This window comes from Triticum urartu, chromosome 5A (assembly GCF_056163025.1).
Source record: "Triticum urartu cultivar PI428250 chromosome 5A, HENAU_Tu73, whole genome shotgun sequence".
NCBI classification, from domain to species: domain Eukaryota; kingdom Viridiplantae; phylum Streptophyta; class Magnoliopsida; order Poales; family Poaceae; genus Triticum; species Triticum urartu.
Genome location: NC_141877.1, coordinates 138,675,877 through 138,694,372, shown reverse-complemented (window position 1 = coordinate 138,694,372; position 18,496 = coordinate 138,675,877). Strand labels below are relative to the sequence as shown.

The 18,496-nt window shown below is 41.5% G+C and overlaps 2 protein-coding genes across 4 annotated transcripts; one reads left to right on the top strand and one right to left on the bottom strand.

Moving 5' to 3' along the window:
- Positions 1–3,988: 3,988 nt before the first annotated feature.
- LOC125508191 (uncharacterized) lies at positions 3,989–10,341 on the top strand. Of its 2 annotated transcripts, none has more exons than XM_048672797.2 (17): positions 3,989–4,276; positions 4,803–4,912; positions 5,815–5,884; positions 5,978–6,136; positions 6,220–6,297; positions 6,544–6,648; positions 6,849–6,915; positions 6,999–7,060; positions 7,143–7,282; positions 7,485–7,611; positions 7,705–7,819; positions 7,962–8,050; positions 8,332–8,415; positions 8,775–9,116; positions 9,192–9,638; positions 9,720–9,779; positions 10,001–10,341. In XM_048672797.2, exons 2-17 carry the CDS (start codon positions 4,875–4,877, stop codon positions 10,079–10,081), a joined length of 2,064 nt encoding a protein of 687 aa, XP_048528754.2. In that variant the 5' UTR covers positions 3,989–4,276; positions 4,803–4,874; the 3' UTR covers positions 10,082–10,341. The 2 variants fall into 2 exon arrangements, with proteins under 2 accessions (XP_048528754.2, XP_048528755.2); XM_048672798.2 differs by lacking the exon at positions 3,989–4,276 and adding an exon at positions 4,375–4,395.
- Positions 10,342–10,491: 150 nt separating this feature from the next.
- GC6 (golgin Putative 6) lies at positions 10,492–17,791 on the bottom strand. 2 transcript variants are annotated; one of them, XM_087525683.1, is made up of 18 exons: positions 17,592–17,791; positions 17,238–17,290; positions 16,974–17,101; positions 16,684–16,883; positions 16,519–16,592; positions 16,365–16,434; positions 15,784–15,837; positions 15,592–15,687; positions 15,388–15,438; positions 15,221–15,310; positions 14,980–15,093; positions 14,817–14,888; positions 14,532–14,717; positions 14,203–14,303; positions 13,910–13,958; positions 13,402–13,467; positions 12,384–13,139; positions 10,492–11,223 (listed from the first exon to the last, which is right to left on the bottom strand). In XM_087525683.1, the coding sequence occupies exons 1-18, from the start codon at positions 17,652–17,654 to the stop codon at positions 10,651–10,653; spliced, it is 2,796 nt and encodes a 931-aa protein (XP_087381809.1). In that variant the 5' UTR covers positions 17,655–17,791; the 3' UTR covers positions 10,492–10,650. The 2 variants fall into 2 exon arrangements, with proteins under 2 accessions (XP_087381809.1, XP_087381808.1); XM_087525682.1 differs by having other exon boundaries at positions 16,365–16,592.
- Positions 17,792–18,496: the final 705 nt, after the last annotated feature.

Here is an 18,496-nt window from a genome sequence, read left to right as displayed (position 1 = left end):
CAATCAAACCTAAATGGGCCTTCCACCAAAAGGAGTCAATCAATTGTTTCCCGGGTAATTTCCCATAAGAATAGTATGATTCCCACAAGAGATTGATCCATGGTATGTTGTGTCTATTGAAGAATTTATGCATGTTTTTCATCCTCAGTGCTTTGTTTTGGATGCGGATATTTTTTATGCCTAGCCCACCCTGATTCTTTGGCCTGCAAACTAGGTCTATGATCCTCTAAGTCAGACCCTCTCCAAAGACAATGTCCGAGGTATTTAATAATCTACTTTTTAATGGTTTCAGGTAAATCCAGGCAGCACATGAAGAATATGGGCAAGTATGCAAGAATTGATTTTGCCAGAAGTAATCTGCCAACTTGTGTCATAATGTAGATATTCCCATTAATTTTTTGGCAATTCTGTTAACCAGAGGGAGACATTGCTCAACAGTAGGCTTTTGTAGTCCAAGAGGAAGGCCCAAGTATTTGAAGGGAAAAGTACCTCTAGAACAGTTCAATGTCTTGGTGAGTAACTCAATTCTCTCTCCAAACAAGTTAATTGGCATTAAATTTGACTTGTTGTAGGTCACTTTAAGACCTATGGCATCGGCAGAAGTGTTGAGCAGGGCCTTGAGACACAACAGTTATTTGGTGTCGGCCTCTATTAATACCAGGGTGTCATCAGCATATTGCACAATTGGGAAGTCAGTGCATGATGTAAGATGTAGTGGGGAGCTAAATAGACCTTGCAGCATTGCTTTTTTCAAGAGGGATTGTAGTAAATCTACAACAAGCACAAAACGTAGTGGCGAAACAGGATCACCTTGTCTAACACCCTTCTTACAAATAAATTTATTTTCAAGGACACCATTAAGAAACACCTTTGATGAAGCTGAAGTCAATAACATTTTCATCCAAAGAATTCATTTTGGTCCAAAGCCCTTTGCTTGTAAGATCTGAATGATGGCCTTATGCTCAATAATGTCAAAAGCTTTTTCGGAGTCTAATTAAGAACCACCACGGCTGTTCCAGACGTGTGACATTTGTGAAGATATTCATAAGCCCAGCCAGGGCAGTCATGAATAGCTCTATCTTTGAACAAACCATACTAATTGATATGCACTAATTTCAGGATCACCTTTTGCAGCATGTTTGCAAGTAATTTGGTGGTGATTTTAGGGTAACTGCTAATCAGTGAAATTGGCCTGAAATCATTTTGCGTAATTGGGCTTGCCACCTTTGGAATGAGAGTGATGTAAGAGGAATTAATGCTTTCCAGGTTGACATTTCCATGAAAGAAGCCATGTACCGAATTTCTGATGCCAGGCCCAATGATATCCCGTCAAGCTTTAAAGAATTCACTATTGAAACCACATGGGCCAGGAGATTTATCTTTTAGCAGATCCTTTACCACATTATTGATCTCTTCATCAGTAAAAGGTTTTTCAATATCATCAAAGATTGCAGGGTCATGTTGCTCTTCATAAAGTGAAGGTAGATCAAAGTGCATGTTAGTTTCCTCAGAATTCCCTAGTCTTTTTCTGAAAGCATCCCATAGAATGGCTGCTTTGCGTGCATGTTCAGAGATATCAACTTGGTCTTCATTTTTTTAGAATGATAATGTGATTGTGCTTGTGATTAATAGTAGCTCTAGCATGGAAGAATTTAGTATTTTCATCACCAAATTTGACACCTTTAATTTTTGCCCCTTTATTTCCAGTATATCTTCTGATTTTTGAACAATCGGAGAAGTTCCTCTTTTAGAATATTTTTACAGTTCCACTCCATGATACTGAGGTCTCTAAATTCTTCAAAAAGGTCCAGCAAGAAGATGTAGCCATTCAAAGCTTCAAATTGTGCCTTAAGTGAATAGAGACTTTTTGCCCCAATTTTAAGAGCTCTTCTCAAGTTTTTACACTTTGCATTTACTTTTTTTGCAGAATCGAAAAATCCTACTGGAACGTTCCGACCATTGGGAACCACATCTTCCAAAGAGTTGTGTTGAATCTAGTAATTTTCAAATCAAGAAATTTTGGCCCTAGGGATAGAAGTACCCACTTTTATCATACATGGAAGATGATCTTAAATAGGCCTAGCTAAGGGCAGAGCAAAGGTGTCAGGATATGAGGTCATCCAAGCGGCGGAGGTAAACAACCAATCACGTTTTCAAGTAGAGGACTTTCTTGCATGTTGCTCCAGCTATATTTTCTACCCTTAAGAGGCGAGTCCACCAGACCCAACTTGTTGATGCTTCATTGAAAATTAACACTGCATTTACTTCTCCTCCATGTTTGTTTCTATCTGATGAATCCCTACTAAAATTGAAGTCTCTCATGACAATCCAATTAATATCAATGGCCATACGGATACCAGAAAACCTGTTAATAAACTCTCATTGTTCTAGAAAAGCACCTCACCCTCAAAGTTACTCCCATTCCAAGAAATTAAAAGACCTCCAGAGGCACCAATAGAAGGTACAAAAGAAAAATCATTAAATTTGGAATGGCAAAAGCTTCTGATCTAGGCCATGTCAAAAAAGTTATTTTTTTGTTTCCTGCAGGCGTATAATATCAACATCACTTTCTTCTATTTTTTTATGTAAGGCCAACCATTTTTTCTGGGCATTCAACCCTCTAATGTTCCAATTCAAAATGTTACATGTTCTTGAACTATTCGTGGGCACATAGCTGAGTACGGTAACTGCAAACAAGCCCCAGCACTTGTCCGATCAACCATTTAGAGAGGCAAAATAAGAAAATAAGGTGCAACAGAGTAACAAAATCATATTACATATCATTGAACAAGTCTTACACCTGATAGGCATTATCCACAAAGTGCTCTTATTACAAAAGTGATGGAAAGTCTGAAAATAACCAGCTTTAGCCCTAGCACTAACTATGCCAAGACCCCTTGAATTTTTAGTAGCCTGTCCATCATTTGGAAACCCTGGGGGAGATTCCTTCTCCTTGGACAAATGCACTTTGGCCAAGATCTCCTTATACTTCTTTTTTTTCAAGTTTCTCCTCCAGTTCTTCCTCAACAACCTTGCAAAAAGATTTTGTAAGAACATTTTTCTAGGCAATAGGAGGTATATTACCGGTTTCACTCCATCAGTTTGGACTTCGAGAAGAATTGTTTGGAGCATCAATTTGATATATAGTATCCAAAACATCGCATGAGTGTAGCGATGCTCTTGCGTCAATAGATGCATTCCTAAAGCACATATGCTCAGATAACATCAAGAAACAAGGGTGGTGGCAGGTAGAATTCTCCATGTTGTTTCAATCTTTGTTGAAAACTACATTTCCAATCACACATATTTTCTATGTTCGGAAAACAAATCATGAGTTACAAACTGGTCGATTATCAAGATGGGCATGTTGTGTCTTTCGTCTAAAAGTCAATACGCCGAGAGAAAAATGCATATCTTACTGAAATGATAAATTTATTTTGATTTATCATGAAATATTTGTACTAAATATGACCGTGAAAATTTACATCTTGAATATTAATGTGTCCTATATGATCTGCACTATCGTATTTATCTCCAACCATGCATGATGAAGAGCCCGCCTCATTGACCTCAGAAAATATTTAGCCATCTTCATTTTGCTATGCTATAGATATATTTAATAAATGTTTTGCGGCTATATTCGTCATTTTCCTATGCTAAATATATTCGCTAAGATATGCATTTCCCATCTTCATATACAATAAATTACACGTATTTTTAGTTCAGTTCTGATATTATTAATAAAAATGTCCATGTTTCAGCAAATCTGATTCATATATATTGCAACAGCAACGCCCGGATATCCTCCCTATAGTACATTTAAACTTTTGGAATAGTAATAACCGGCAGCATTTATCCTCAAAATGGTACTCCATCCATCCATCCATCGCGCAAGTTGTAAGCGTGAGAATGGAATGACGTGTGTTTGGACTTTGGAGCGTGTAGCCAGCCAGCGCAATGGTATTTAATTAGCAGCATTTAGGACGAGACAGGTTACGGATCCCACGAGATTTCCACGGAGATCCTTCCTGCAGGCGGTCCAAAAGGGCATGGTGAAATCAGTGAGCTGAAAAGCTCTGCTGCCACTGCCGGCCGCTACGGATCAACCTTTCCAGTTCTCACTGTCACGGTCCACGGCCGTAGTCCCGAGCGCGCAGGACCAGCTTCGGCTGCTTCCCCCGACCCGTTTCCTCTCCCCTTCCCTTCCACCACGCCAGCGACATCGCCATCGCCAGCGGCAGTGCCAGTGGATCCTCTCGCTCCGCTGCAGACAGAGGTAGCTCGAGCACTTCTCCTGTTCTTCCTTCTCCCTCGGTGACGATTTCGTGCGTCTGGTGGTTGAGCAAATTCCTTCTTATTTTCTGATGAATCCCTCTCCATCTCTCTTTTGATCTGGTATATGCAACAGCAATGCATCTTCTCCTTCTTCTTCTTCTCCTCTTTGGAGGTAAAAAAAAGGGAAGGAATGTGGCTCTTCTTGGCCATTCTTCCCCAAAAAACAAGAGCTGGTGTCCCTTGATCCTTCTTCTCTTCCTGCCCAATTTTTTCACTGTTGCGTGGATGATTTTCACCCCATTCCTTCGGTGATTTGTTTTTCTTGCTCGAAATCCCAGGACGAGGCAAACTTACCCCCAAGGGAAATAATTGCCCGATTATTTCTTTATTTTTCCTTCTTGGTCTCGTCTGTCGCCTCGTTCCCCTGATTTCCGCCGTGATTTGGTGTGCGCAAGCCCACCCACTCCACCAAATCCCCATTTACCACCATTTTTTTAAACTGATTTCTTGCATTGACTTGTCTGCAGGTGACAGGGGATATAATGTGCGGCCCGGCGGTCTGCTTCTAGGACCAATTTGGGAGAAATAGGAAGCCAAACATGTTTGCTTTCTCGCGCCGGCGAATGAAGCTTGGAAGGTACACCTCCCATTTTGGCAATTATTAAGCTCCTGGACCTTATTCGATTCAGTACCAATTGCCCATTTTGGTTGATTTAATAAACACTGGGTTTGCATATGGTACTGGAGTGATGGTTTCTGGTGAGAAGCTTCTTCTTTCTTTCTTTTAATGGACTGTACCATGTTCAGACAAGCAGTGCTGATATAATTTTGTGAAATGTAAATCCAATGGTAACTTTATTGTGCAAACGATGAGAAAATGGTGAAAATCTAATGATTCTTTTGGTGAAATATAATCTAATGACTAAATTTGGTGAAATGTACTCCCTCCGTCCCAAAATATAAGAGCGTTTTTCATACTAGTGTAGTATGAAAAACATTCTTATATTTTGGGACAGAGGGGGTACCTTTTAATCCAAAAACTCTGGATCCCGAGAAGTTTTGAAGATGGTGCTTACTTCGAATGAAATCCTCACTTGACTAAGCATAAGTGAAAACGTGGTTGAAGGGAGTGAGCAATTCCCTTTCATGGTGGTCGAGTCATGATTAGAAATATTGTGAAAGAAAGTGAAATGTCCTATCTCGTACTTAATGATAAAATTTGGTGACATGTGATCTAATGACAAATTTTGGTGAAATTTAATTTCATGATAAAACTTGGAGGATTGCAAATTTAAATTTAAGAAGCCACATATATTTGTAATGTGCGGTTAGCCTATGCACACTGTCTAGTAGTTCCTGAACTTACTGAAATCAAATTTCACATTTGAGGTCTGAATATTCTTGCTATAATTAATCGTATTTAGCTTCTTGTTATTCTTTTGCTCTTTTATCTTTCATGGCTGTACCTTCTTCAAGAATAACTAGAGATGATTCTCTCGCAAAGGAAAGCCGAGAGTGATGATCTCAAGACTTATGCAGGTCCAAGGGCCACAAGAGTGATCCTTTGCACGGCTCTAGGAGCCCTGGGGGGCACGTCAGCCTGTCAAATGTGAGCGCCTCTGTGACTAAAGTACTTATATCTATTGTTAGTTTTGTTATATTTGTGGCACATTTGGATGATAAGCACATTGGTTTGTTTCAGGGCGGTGACCCGATCACAGCATCGGTGAGTGGCCGTGCAGATGACCTTGCTTATCGCTGCTCTTCTGATTCATTTGATCTCGATGCCCGTGCATTGGATAGCTCGGAGAATTGGGCGGTGTTGCCCACAGAGGGCGACAAACCTGCTCCTCGTTTCTCTGTAAGCAACAACCTAAACTATGAACTCTTAACTGTGATCAAGTTCACAGCCCTCATCAGAATGTCGATATGTGTGTGCAACAGCACGCGGCAGCCATTGTAGGCAGCAAGATGGTAGTTTTTGGTGGTGATTCTGGTCACCAGTTGTTGGATGATACAAAGGTAATTGTGGTTTTATGTGTTGTTATGGACTCCCTACTAGGAAATACTCCCTTTGTTCACAAATATAAGATGTTTTAGATATTTCAATATGGACTACATACGGACTGAAATGAGTGAACAAACACACTAAAAGGTGTCTATATACATCTGATTCACACAAAAATTAGAACATCTTATATTTGTAAACGGAGGGAGTATCATGTTATTCGGCAATTGACATTATGATCATACCTTTATGTTCATCAGATATTGAATCTGGAGAAGCTTACATGGGATTCTACCACCCCGAAAGTTCTTCCATCGCCAATTCGATCTACTTCCAAGTTGCCAGCCTGCAAAGGTCATTGTATGGTATACCTCTTGTAGCTCACTATTGTTGCAATTCTCACTATCTAATTCTTAATACAAATTAGCTTTATCAAGTTAATTGGCTACTAGTCATCTTATAATTATTTTTTCGTTGGGCCACTTTTTGCAATGGACCTGACAACTGAAATACACGAATGTGGCTTGATAGAGAAATAGCTAAGCTTGATCCTTTCGATGTACAGGTTTCGTGGGGGAATAGCGTTATTCTTGTTGGAGGCAAAAGTGAGCCTGCTACTGATCGTTTATCAGGTTCTCACACTTCCACAGCCCTTGGATTTATATGATGGTAACCTCCTCTGCCCGATAGATTACACAACCTGTGTTTGCTGCAGTTTGGGCTTTCAATACTGAAACGGAGATTTGGTCACTGATGGAAGCCAAGGGTGATATCCCTGTAAGTTATTAAGTATTGAGTGCTATGCTGCGGTTAAATATCCATTTGACCTGACAGAGTTTGTTTGTGGTTCGGATTTTAGGCAGCTCGAAGTGGCCACACAGTGACCAGGGCAGGCGCTACGTTGATACTTTTTGGTGGTGAGGACGCGAAAGGAAAGAAGCGACATGATCTTCACATGTTCGATCTCAAGTCATCGACATGGCTTCCTTTGAACTATAAGTAAGTCATCCTTCTGAATTCCGAAGAATCCTGTGCAGTAGAATTTCTTATTCAAATTTGCTTCATGGTTACATTTTTAGGATGTAAGTTAGTTATAATCATTGATAATCTTTCACTGCCTAATACTCTTCATCAAGAAGCATTCTAGTTTTAGAATTTTTATTTGAATTTAACATGCATTCTTGTATGCTGCTTGTTGCAGAGGCTCCGGACCTTCTCCTAGATCCAATCATGTTGCTGCATTGTATGATGATAGGATCCTTTTAATATTTGGAGGCCACTCGAAATCCAAGACCTTGAATGATCTATTTTCTTTAGATTTTGAGACAGTAAGTTTCGTGAGGTTACTTGATTACATCACCAATTATGTCACTCGGTATGATGCATGTTAATGGTTCTTTAAGTATCTATCTTCTTGTCAGATGGTATGGTCAAGGGTGAAGACAAATGGTCCTCACCCATCGCCTCGAGCAGGTTGTAGTGGAGCTCTATGTGGAACTAAGTGGTACATTACTGGTGGTGGAAGCAAGAAGAAACGTATGTTTCAAGCTTTCACTTTATGCCTAACATTTGAAAGATGAGTAGATAGATTCTGGTTCATATGTGCACGGCGTGCATTTTTAGAAGAATGCCGTGTCCATGTCATGTGGGAACTTCTAACAAGAAATCAAATTCTCAGGACAAGCGGAAACCTGGGTTTTTGATGTTCTAGAATCGAAGTGGACTGTTCGTGCAGTACCGCCTAGTTCCTCAATTACTACAAAGAAAGTAAGCCACTAGATATATGCTTGCCTCTCTTATGATGGTACTAAAATGCAACTCCGATTGTGTTCTAAGGAAGCAATACTAAAGTACAGAAATGATATTCATGTTTGTGTTCTGGACTTGTCGCTCACAATAGTTGAAATATTTATGTCTAGAGCAAAACTTCTTGCAGAAACAAAACCATGTACAAAGTGCAGTTCTAGTGTATAATACTTCCACAGGCCAACTAGTTATCATATTATCTCATTTTATCACATGAACCGATTTTTGCTTGGTTCATGCAGGGTTTCAGCATGGTTCCTTTGTACCACAGGGACAAGATCGTTCTTGTTGCTTTTGGAGGAAACAAAAAAGATCCATCCGACAAGGTGAAACTTTTACCATCGAGCATTTTCTTGTGTCACTTTGACGAGTTGCATTCTCATTTTGAACAAATATGATGGCAGTGTGTACTTCTCCTCGTGTTCTAAAGGCTTTCAACGAGCAACTTTTTTTTCAACGAGCAACTTTATCAGCGTTGTAGTGCTCACATTTTCTTCATAACATATTTTTTTCTCTCTCAAATCCCTTGAGTATATTTGGCACTTGCTTTCTAATTCTTGAAGTTTGTGTAATTGTCTCATCAACATGTCAATTGCCTGCACCTGAATATACTGAAACATTTGAATGTAAGAGTTTTGATGTCAAATTGAGATGCATCACTGAACATCTCTGTGGTTATCTGTAGGTTGAAGTACTGGTGGTACTGCAAAACGACCATTCTTATAGCTGGCGGTCTGCCCCAGATGTAGACCCATTGCTGTATGAATATTCTCCAAGCACCAAAGAGCTCGCCGGGCATCTCAACAAATGTGCTCCCTTGTACTCTAATAGTTCTGTTGCAAGGCACAGTCTCGCCTCTACAGTCGAGCGTGCGTCTAGAGAGGAGCATGGAGCTCTGGGCACTTCGCTCCACAGGAAGTATGGTCAGGTAGAAGACTGCAGCAGCTTAGCCCAAAAGCTTGAGAAACTGATCGATGATGACAAATACAATGATGTCGATGACTGTTCTTCATGTCCAGCAAGCACCGTAAGTGACGCGCATCCAAGTCAATAGACAAGCACATACTTTGTTGCCATGTATATAGCTTGTTGTTTCTTGCAGCCGAAAGATCACCGGAGCAAGAGGACAGGGGCCGATACTCGGACTGACATGGCCAGAACTGTAGCCGTCAAGGAAGAAAATACTGACAACCAAGGACCAAGTGGAAGGAGGATAGCCAGGAGCTCTTCAGACATCAGCCATCTGTACAACAACAAAATAACAGATTTGATCAGAAGGAACGCGGCGCTTGAGGACCAGCTTGCAGCCGCACTGGCAAGCAAAGAGCAGGCAGAGAAGAACCTGTCCTTGGTCATGAGTAGTAGGGAGCAGCTGGAGAAGAGGCTGGCCAGTAGGGGGAAAGATGCTGAGCTGCTCAAGGAGAAGATAGCAGGCTTGGAGTTGGCACAGGAGGAGTCTAACAGCCTGTCTAATGCCGTGCACGCCGACAATGTGCGCCTCGAGCGGGAAGTGGCGTTCCTCAAGGCCATCGCGGATGAGACCCGAAAGGCAAGGACGATCCCCTAGCGCATGATGATTTTGGCTGCCTTTATTTTTTTCTGTTCTGAGTTTGTTTTGCTGCTCCTGCAGGAGATGCATTCCACCCGCAGAGTTTTGGCGGGAGAGCAGTCGCGGACGTTCCAGCTACAGGTATTTGAGACCTTGAACGGACGTCTTATATTATGGGACGGGAGTACTTAGAATAGAATGCCGGTGCTTCTTAGGCCAGCATAGGTTTTCAGGATGCATCAGACTCTTATTCGTCATAATAATGTGTAAAGTCTCCCAAAATCGTCTGACACTTCATACACTTTGACATAAATGAACTCTGTTCCTGAACACTCATGATCTTACTGTTTCTGATTGATCAGGTCGAGGTGTTCCATCTGAAGCAGCGGCTGCAGACGGCGGAAGGAAGATCCGTAACGCCAAGGAAGCCTCATAATCCTTAGTATTCAAAACAAGAAGCGGGGCGAGTTCATGATCATGTACTTATGCTAAATCTATGGGCTGTGGTTTGTAAATTGGCTTGTACATCCATTTTATAGTTGAGCCTATATGTAACAATAGGTTCTGTGTGTGAATCATTGTGCTTCGTGGATTGATGTTTGAAAGATTTACTGTAGATAGTCGACTGAGAGCAACTTCTTTATGATTGTCAACTTAATAACTGAAGTAATTTACAAATGCTGTTGCATTTCTTGCTTTCTCAGTGAGCTGATTTTCTTTCCTTGTCTGTGTAGATGACTTATTATTAATTTGATTAACTCAAGTCAGGTCTTCATTTGAAAAGGCTACAAGTTACTTGAAATGATATAATTTAAATCAAATAACCAAATTAAACTAGAAGGTGAGTCAGCAGTTTAGTCTTAGCATCCATAAATAACTTAGAAATGAAATGGCCACCTTTGTCTACACATCACCAACATTCCACTGTACAATTGTTATCACAAGCCCACATCACCATGATTCAATAAATGATGCTAGGTTACACCATAGATGAAAGTGAAGCAAAAACACATTACTTTTCATCGTCGTCTTCATCGTCGTCATCATCATCATCGTCATCTGGCAAGGCAGCATCATCGCCGATACCTTGCAGCAGGGTGTCCACGTCCTCACCGAGCTCTGCCAGCCTTGCACTCAGCTTCTCAACTTTACTTTGCTCCTGTCCCAGGCAGACGAGTAGATCGTTCAGTTCCACCTCACTTTCCTTCTCTGCCTCTTCCTTGGCTTGCGCTTTTATTGCTTCTATGTCCGGATAGGGAGCACTGCCTCCCTGCCTCAAGGTTTTCACCTCAGCATCAAGGCGGTAGTTGGACTGCTCAAGACTGTTGTAAGCATCTGCCAAGCTCTTGAGATCAGATTCAAGTTTTACTGCAAGATTTCGTTGGTTGCTAGCTTCGGCTTCGATCTGAGCTTTTTCAGTTCTGAGCACCTCTATTCGCCGTGCTGTGCCCTCCAGTTCTTGTCTCAGGGCTTCAATTTGGACCCTTTCTCGGCCACTGCTCGGTTTCTCAGAAGAATCTGAAGTGCTGCCACCACCAGTTCTCACTAGATCTTCTGCTAAGATTGCATTTCGGCCTAGCAAGTCCTGAAAAATGAAATCAAATAATATATTGTTACGTATTTCTGTACCAGGTAGAGTACGGTGTCCTTGAAGCTACTAGCAACCACAACCTGCCAGTAACCAGTTTACTTGATTCGACCAGTTGCTTCGAAACTGATCAACTTATGAACTAGGATTTATGACCTTTTGTACCAAGATAAAAATTATCAACTGGGTTACTTGCATATTCTTGAATATATAAGCATGTTACATGAAATATTTTATGCTTGTGAAAGAAGGGAAGCATTCATCTCCCTCCGTTTCTTTTTAATCTGCATATAAAATTTGATCAAAGTCAAACTTTGTAAAGTTTTACTAAGTTTATATGAAAAAATACCAACATTCGCAATATGAAACAATATTTTTAGATGCATTATGAAATTAATTTTCATACCGTATAACTTTAGTATTGTAGATGTTAATAATTTTTTATATAAATTTCATCAAACTTTACTTAGTTTGACTTCAAACAAATCTTATATGCGGAGTAAAAAGAAACGGAGGGAGTATTTCTCAGTGATATTGAGTTTTGCAGGAAACCAGCTTTTTCTTCAGCTATTGCTCAGCAATACTGAGTCAGGCAGCCGATTGATCACCATACTGGCCTATTTTGTTATTGAGAACTGAACAAGCTATAATTACAGAGCTAGCCCAACATTCATTAAGCACAGTTTGCCACAGCTTGCCTAAGAAAGCTAGGCCATGTTTCATTCACTGCCCAATCTATGGTTTGCCACACTTTATTAGCCGCATGGCCCATTGGCCATTCGTCATAGAGTAACATCTTTCAGCTAAGCTTGAGCATGTGGCTCCATTTTTCTTGGCTACAAGTTAGCCAAAAAAGTTTGCCATGCTTAGGTATTCTTAGGTTTCAACCAATCAGGCCTCTATGGCTTAAATTCTATTCACCACATCATAATATAGAAGCGAAAAACTGATTCAAGAACAATTACTTGTTGCTAAGATCATGCCAACAGAACCTCAGTATTTACACGTGGAAGGATATTTCTTTTTCATACACAACTTGGCGCTCATGTAAACTATTATCAGAAATTGTGCAAAAACCTTTTTTTGTGAGAATGGCAGGATTAGTTTGGGTAGATGAATTCTTTGCTTGGAATTAATGTAATGAATAGGAAACTAACCTGCATCTCGTTGCACTGTCTCTCTACAAATGACTTCAACCGCTTGATATACTCTCCGTCAACCTCCCCGTTCTTCTGCTCCAACTCAACAGGTAGAACTGCAGTTGCAGTTTTTGTTCGACTGAAGAGATCCATTATACATTCTCTAATATCAGTCTCAAGCTTACTGAGTAAACTAACGAATTGTGAATCAAAAATTTCCGAAAGGACTGGATGTTGATCGCCTTTATTTGTTTCCTCCTCTTCAATCTCTTGGAAATCAGACATACTGTTTGCACTTGACCGTGAAAGCTGCTTGTGGTTCTGCTGCCCTGATGGTAGGTGAAGAAAGCTTTTCCGCAGCTCATCGAACCTCAAAAAGTATGTAGTAAGGCCAATCTTTTGGCTTATAGCATCTGCAACAGCAAAGGCATCTCGGCCCTTCTCACGGCTTGCATTATTGAGGACACAAGCACCTAAAACAACAGCAGCTAATCCACGGACGCAACCGGTGAAACGTTTATTCGCAGCAAGCTCGATTATGTAGTTTAGGTGTACCGCTGATTCCAAAAGGCAATTTACAGCATTTGCACAGTCCGCAAGCCATGTGATGAGTAGCCGGAGAATAACAGGCTGAATATATGATCCTTCTGATTGACTGCTTTGGTCATTCTCTCCTGCTAAAGCTGCAAAGGATAAACACGTAACAATCCGATGCAAGAGAGGCTCGGTGCGTCCCAAGGATGGCGTAGGTGTTTCAAGCTGAATTTGCAATACCTGAAAAGTTAAGTTGTTAGAAAGCCACCCATTGAAGCTGCATTGGTTTATGTTAGTTGTGAACTTGTAATTCAACAGTTAATCAATGCAAGAAAATCATATTAATAATAGACTCAACCATTTGTTAGATAATCTCATCAATATGTTCAATTCAGACAAGTGGAATTACACAAAAATTAATTCTCAGCCAGTGGGTAGTTGGTTCTCCAGCCTACTTTGTACACGTAAAATTCAGACAATGAAAAGTTGCAAGGGAACATACGCGATCTTTGCATTGCAAGTTGTCCTTGATTATGTGAGTAAGAACACTAGATGCTCTGCAACATGCCTGCAAATTTTAGGATCAATCGTCAGATTTTTAAATCAGATAAGAGAGAGGAAAACTGCAGGTATTGATTACATGACATCTCGAACAATCAACTTTCTCATTCTAAACTAGACAATAAGACTTCCTTAGAACACTACTAAATGAGGACTTCAATTCAGATTACATCGTATATATGTATACAATAGAAAAACAACTCGAACAATGATCACAGCATCCAGCCTCTTGGTCATAAAATAAACTGAAGAGGCATATATCAAATTTGAAGAGGAGAATGGTGGCAGAATGACAGCAAGGTCAAACAGCAAAGAAAGAATGTATGGCACTGTTTATATGTCCAAAAGAACTAGCAGCAGAGGGCATTGATTTATAATCATTTGGACCAAATTTAAAGAGATCTACTATCTGGTGTGTTGAATAGTGCGTTTGTATTAGAAGACATTACCTCCATATCTCCATTAACATCACTTGACACCAGAGCTTGCAGAAGTGCACTGCCATTACAATGGTAACATAAGTGAAGGTGCAATTTTATGAGTGATAGAATTCAGACTACAGAAAGCATCATGAAGTGTGGCAGAAACAGCAGCAACCATAGTGACATGTTATGGAGATGACAGAAATGGCCATCTCTAGTACAGTAGGTATAGGTGATCTCAGCAGTAAATTACGACATAATTAGAGCCAAAAGATAATGCTCCCATTGTACTAAATGCAACAGAAGGACCATAGACTAACCTTCCAAATGGCATGTCACTAGAAGCACCATGGGTAGCAGTTCCTTGGTTTGGATGTGGAGCAATAGTTGATGCTAATAATGCCTGGCCATTGGGATTTGTCTGTTCCATAAAGAGAAAACTCCTACTTATTATGTGCTTACACATACTGATATGCCAAAGGAGACCAAAAATTTAGCAGAAAGAATAGCCAATATTCTACTTAAGTTATAACTGAAAATCTGACCAAAATGATGAAAAATACTAATTGCCTCATTTAATGTCTCCTTATCTCCTTACTAACATGTTCATGATTATTTGAACCAGCAAAAATATCAGGAAAAAGATCACCTCGCAGAAACACTTGAAGACATAATCAGCAGCAACAAATTCCTGTGCTACGGAGGTTCGCAGGATTATAGCTAAGATCGCATTCAGTGCAGGCTGAACATGAGGTTCTTCCCCGACTTGCTTGCTTGCAAGAGAATCGAGATTTTGAGGATTTCTTAGTACCAAGCTGCCAATACACCGCAATGCCTGGAAAAAATGAACAGTGTACAAACATCCAACAACACAACTTAGTAAAACTATCATACATATAGTTGCATGGTACCTCAACTGTTATAAGGGACTCACCGTACAGCGAAGAGCTACAGGGGCCCACTGACTCTCAACGCCCAATAATAGAAGATGGTCAAGAATGTTTCTCTGTCATTTATTAGTAAAGCCCATATGATGAAACTTACTTCAATGTTATAAGGTAGACAACTAGAAAAGATATAAAGGGAGAAAAGGGTACCTGAGCTAGTGCAGTTTGATTGGTGATCTTGCTAGTATCTTTACCTGTTTCACCCGGTGGGCCCCCCATCAAAAGCAGTTCGACAGTATGTAAGGCACCGAGAAGATTTACCGTCTAAAGAGACAAGAGTTTTAACTTCAGCGAAGTATTGTTAATACAAGCTTTTTGGGCCAAACAGAACTACTTGTCAGTTTGAGTAATCTATCTGTGAGGCTATATAGGTGATTTTATAATGGTGTACCTTTTGTTGGGTAAAATTGAATGCACTGCCTCTCCTAATCTTTAGTATTGATATCAATGGGTCAAAGCCCATTGTCTCTTTCAAAAGCATCTGATATTAGCACAAAGTAATGTCAATGAAAATATGACCATCTAACACTTCAAAACAATTGTTTGATAGAAACATACCTGATTGGACGCATTGTTCCGTATTAAATTATTTAAAAGTTCAAGGCAATCCTGCTCCACAAAAAAGAACAGATTAGCAACAACAAAGTTTTATACAAATTGAAAAACAGCTTTCAAATGGAAACTGAACAACCAGAACTTTTAGACAATTCGGGTACACAATGGATCAGATCAGATCATATAATATGGTTCCTGGATAATCACCTGAACAACGACGCCTCCATCAGAAAATCCCTCCTCCCCAATAATGCTAAACAACTTCTCAAATGCACCCTCAAATACAACAATTTTTTGAATTTCCTGAAAGGGTGAATTACCAGTCATTTAGTATTACACATATAGGTTCGAATTGATATCTGGAACATAATAAATCAACCAAGAATATGAGAGAGTAACCTCTGCGTCTCTGGTCAGATAAGTAAGAAGTAATAGTGCTTCATTCCTTATGACCTTCAACATGCATCAAAGATACCCATATGAGCTATATAACCAGGCAAGTAAAGAAACAAAGCAATAAAAATATGTTATAAATTGATGATGCTGGATTGCTGGGAACTCAACAATAACTTAGCATGACTTGTGGATTGCACCCATCAGAAAGTAATTTCAGCATTAACTGCATTTTTTAGCTTTTTCAAATAATTAACCCATGCTGCAGCCTAAGATAGAGGAGGTGCTACTGGAGTAAATAACATCTAATAATATAATTTATTTGTGACAGCACGTATATCAACTCCTTCAGAAGAACAGATAAGGGTCCAAATCAACATGATTGTACATCTCTACTTCATGTTGTAAATCAAAGTCATGCTGCTAACTGATTTCACACATTGTAACCATAAACCGTTTCCACATGCATTAGACTACTACTGCGTGGATAACTTAGGATAAGCAAAACTGATATTAGCACAATAGATATGTCTGGATAGCATGTGTGCTTCTTTAGAGGAAGAGGAGAAAAGAGGTTGGTGCTAAACCTCGCGGTCCATAAGCATGTCCATTAAAACTGTTATGCCACGGGGAATTAATAGAATTGCCTCCTGTAATCTGAAACACCAAAAGGATAAAAAGGAGTTAAAAAGGTTTAAAGTGTAGTGGATGCATCCCAACAGAAAAAGACTTACTGGGCACCTTTTCAACGAGTTTGTAAGTAACGCTGTTAAAAGCTGGATTGTGTAATATCGCACATAGAAATCCTCCTCTGTCTTTGAACCAAACAGGAGGGAGAAATAAATCATGACAGATGAAGCAGGTAAAGCGAGTTACATGCAGTAAAAGCAAAGAATGTAAACTCACCAGTAAGCTCAAGAGAAGAGAAATATTGTCTGTTTCTCGAGAAAGCAAATCAGAGTTCATTGATGCCGGTTGGACCTCAGTTTTCAGTCCCTGTGACGTCTCAATAGGAGTCAGCGCGCTCACAAGGGTTTCTAGGGCACCTCTGACGAGCTCAACATCCTCACGGTCTTCTTTCAAAACGTTGAGAAGGACAGGGAAGCCTATTTTGCAAATTAGCAAGAATGTATCACACATCAGTCGCTCATAGAGATGAATGTACAAATACCAAGGACCCAAGTGAAATGATATACCCATAGCTCCAAAAGACATCTGAGCCGAACGGCTCTCCGCCACGAGGGACTGTAGCTCAGTCATGGCAGACCTCCTATCATCAGGCATCGTGCCGTTGCTTATGCGGTCAAGGAATCTCTCGACGTAGCTGTACAACATAATGCAGTTAGAGGGTCACTCGCTAAAAGTGGCATATGTCAATCAGGTGCTATGTTTTTCAGGCAACAATAGGCCTAAAAGTATGATTACACGACTGAACACAAATTTCATGCCGAATTGCCTACCTATCTTCCTTGGACTCGGACGCCTCGTTGCCGAAAACGAATCCCCCAATCCCCTGTGAGACAACACCAACAGAACATGGAGTTAATAAACATCAAACTTGCTCCACCAACCTGTGATGAAATCATGGCATCACATTGGCCCAACTGCTACTAGAGCACGAGCTCCAACGGAATGAAGCATTCCATGCTAAAAAACGGAAAAAAAAATGCATAACACCCTATGAGACTAGAACTCGTTCATACGACCGGCGAAACGCCTCGTCGGGCTCCGACCTAGGGTGCGTCGGTGACAGGGAGGAGCAGGAGCGGTCGGGGACGGGTTCGATTAAGGTCGTGGGGGGAGGGGGTGTGCACCTGCATGATATTTTTTCCTGCGCTTCCGGCGAAGCCCCGAAGGTTGATCGACCGGGAGTCCATGGATCGCGAGCGCCTGTGTGGAGTAGCGAGGGACAGTTAGCCGGATCGGGAGGGAAGGCGGTTCTAACCTGGGAACCGAGAAAGATCGCCGCGGCGGCGGCGGCGGCGGAGGTGAGGTGGGTGGGGGGGGGGGGGGGGGGGGGGGGTGGACGGGGAAGCAACCGGGGAGGGGTGGGGAGGCAGGCTGGATGGAGTCGGGGTCACGGGGGATTTTGGTTTGCTTGCTGAGGTGACGTGGCATACCTCCTCCACTGTTTGCACCGAAGCAAGAGCAACCGTGGAAATGCTCTCGCTCACAAGGGTTTCTAGGGCACCTCTCACAAGCTCTAACACAAGCTCTAAGGGTGTGTTTGGTTGCTGTGACCAGATAGAACGTCATGGGTCCGATCCATTCCCACAGCTCATTCCCGCGTATGGTTAGTCGAACAAATCAGAACCCACCCGTCTCAGGAAATGGAATATTCGCTCATTATCCGGAATCGAGGCATACCTCGAAATCGACCGGACGACAGGGAACCTCGTTCCCCTCGGCCCACGCCCGTACCCTATCCTCTCGCAACTCCTTGCACTAGCGTCGCCACCATCCCACATCTCCCTCTCTCTCGATCTGCCTTCTCCATTCCTCCCCGGCGCTGACTTCACGTTCCTCCCGTCGTCTCCTCTGTGATGGCGCGCATCTGCACCTTGGCGGCGACTTAGCAGCAGCGAGCCAGCGACGAAGCAGCGGGGCGGTTACCACTCAGGAGGCGGCGGCGAGAGAGCAGGGAGCGACCGAAGGTGCTGCGGCAAGGTCTGGATCAGCGGCGGCCATGTACGGTTTCCACACAACGGTTTCCACTACC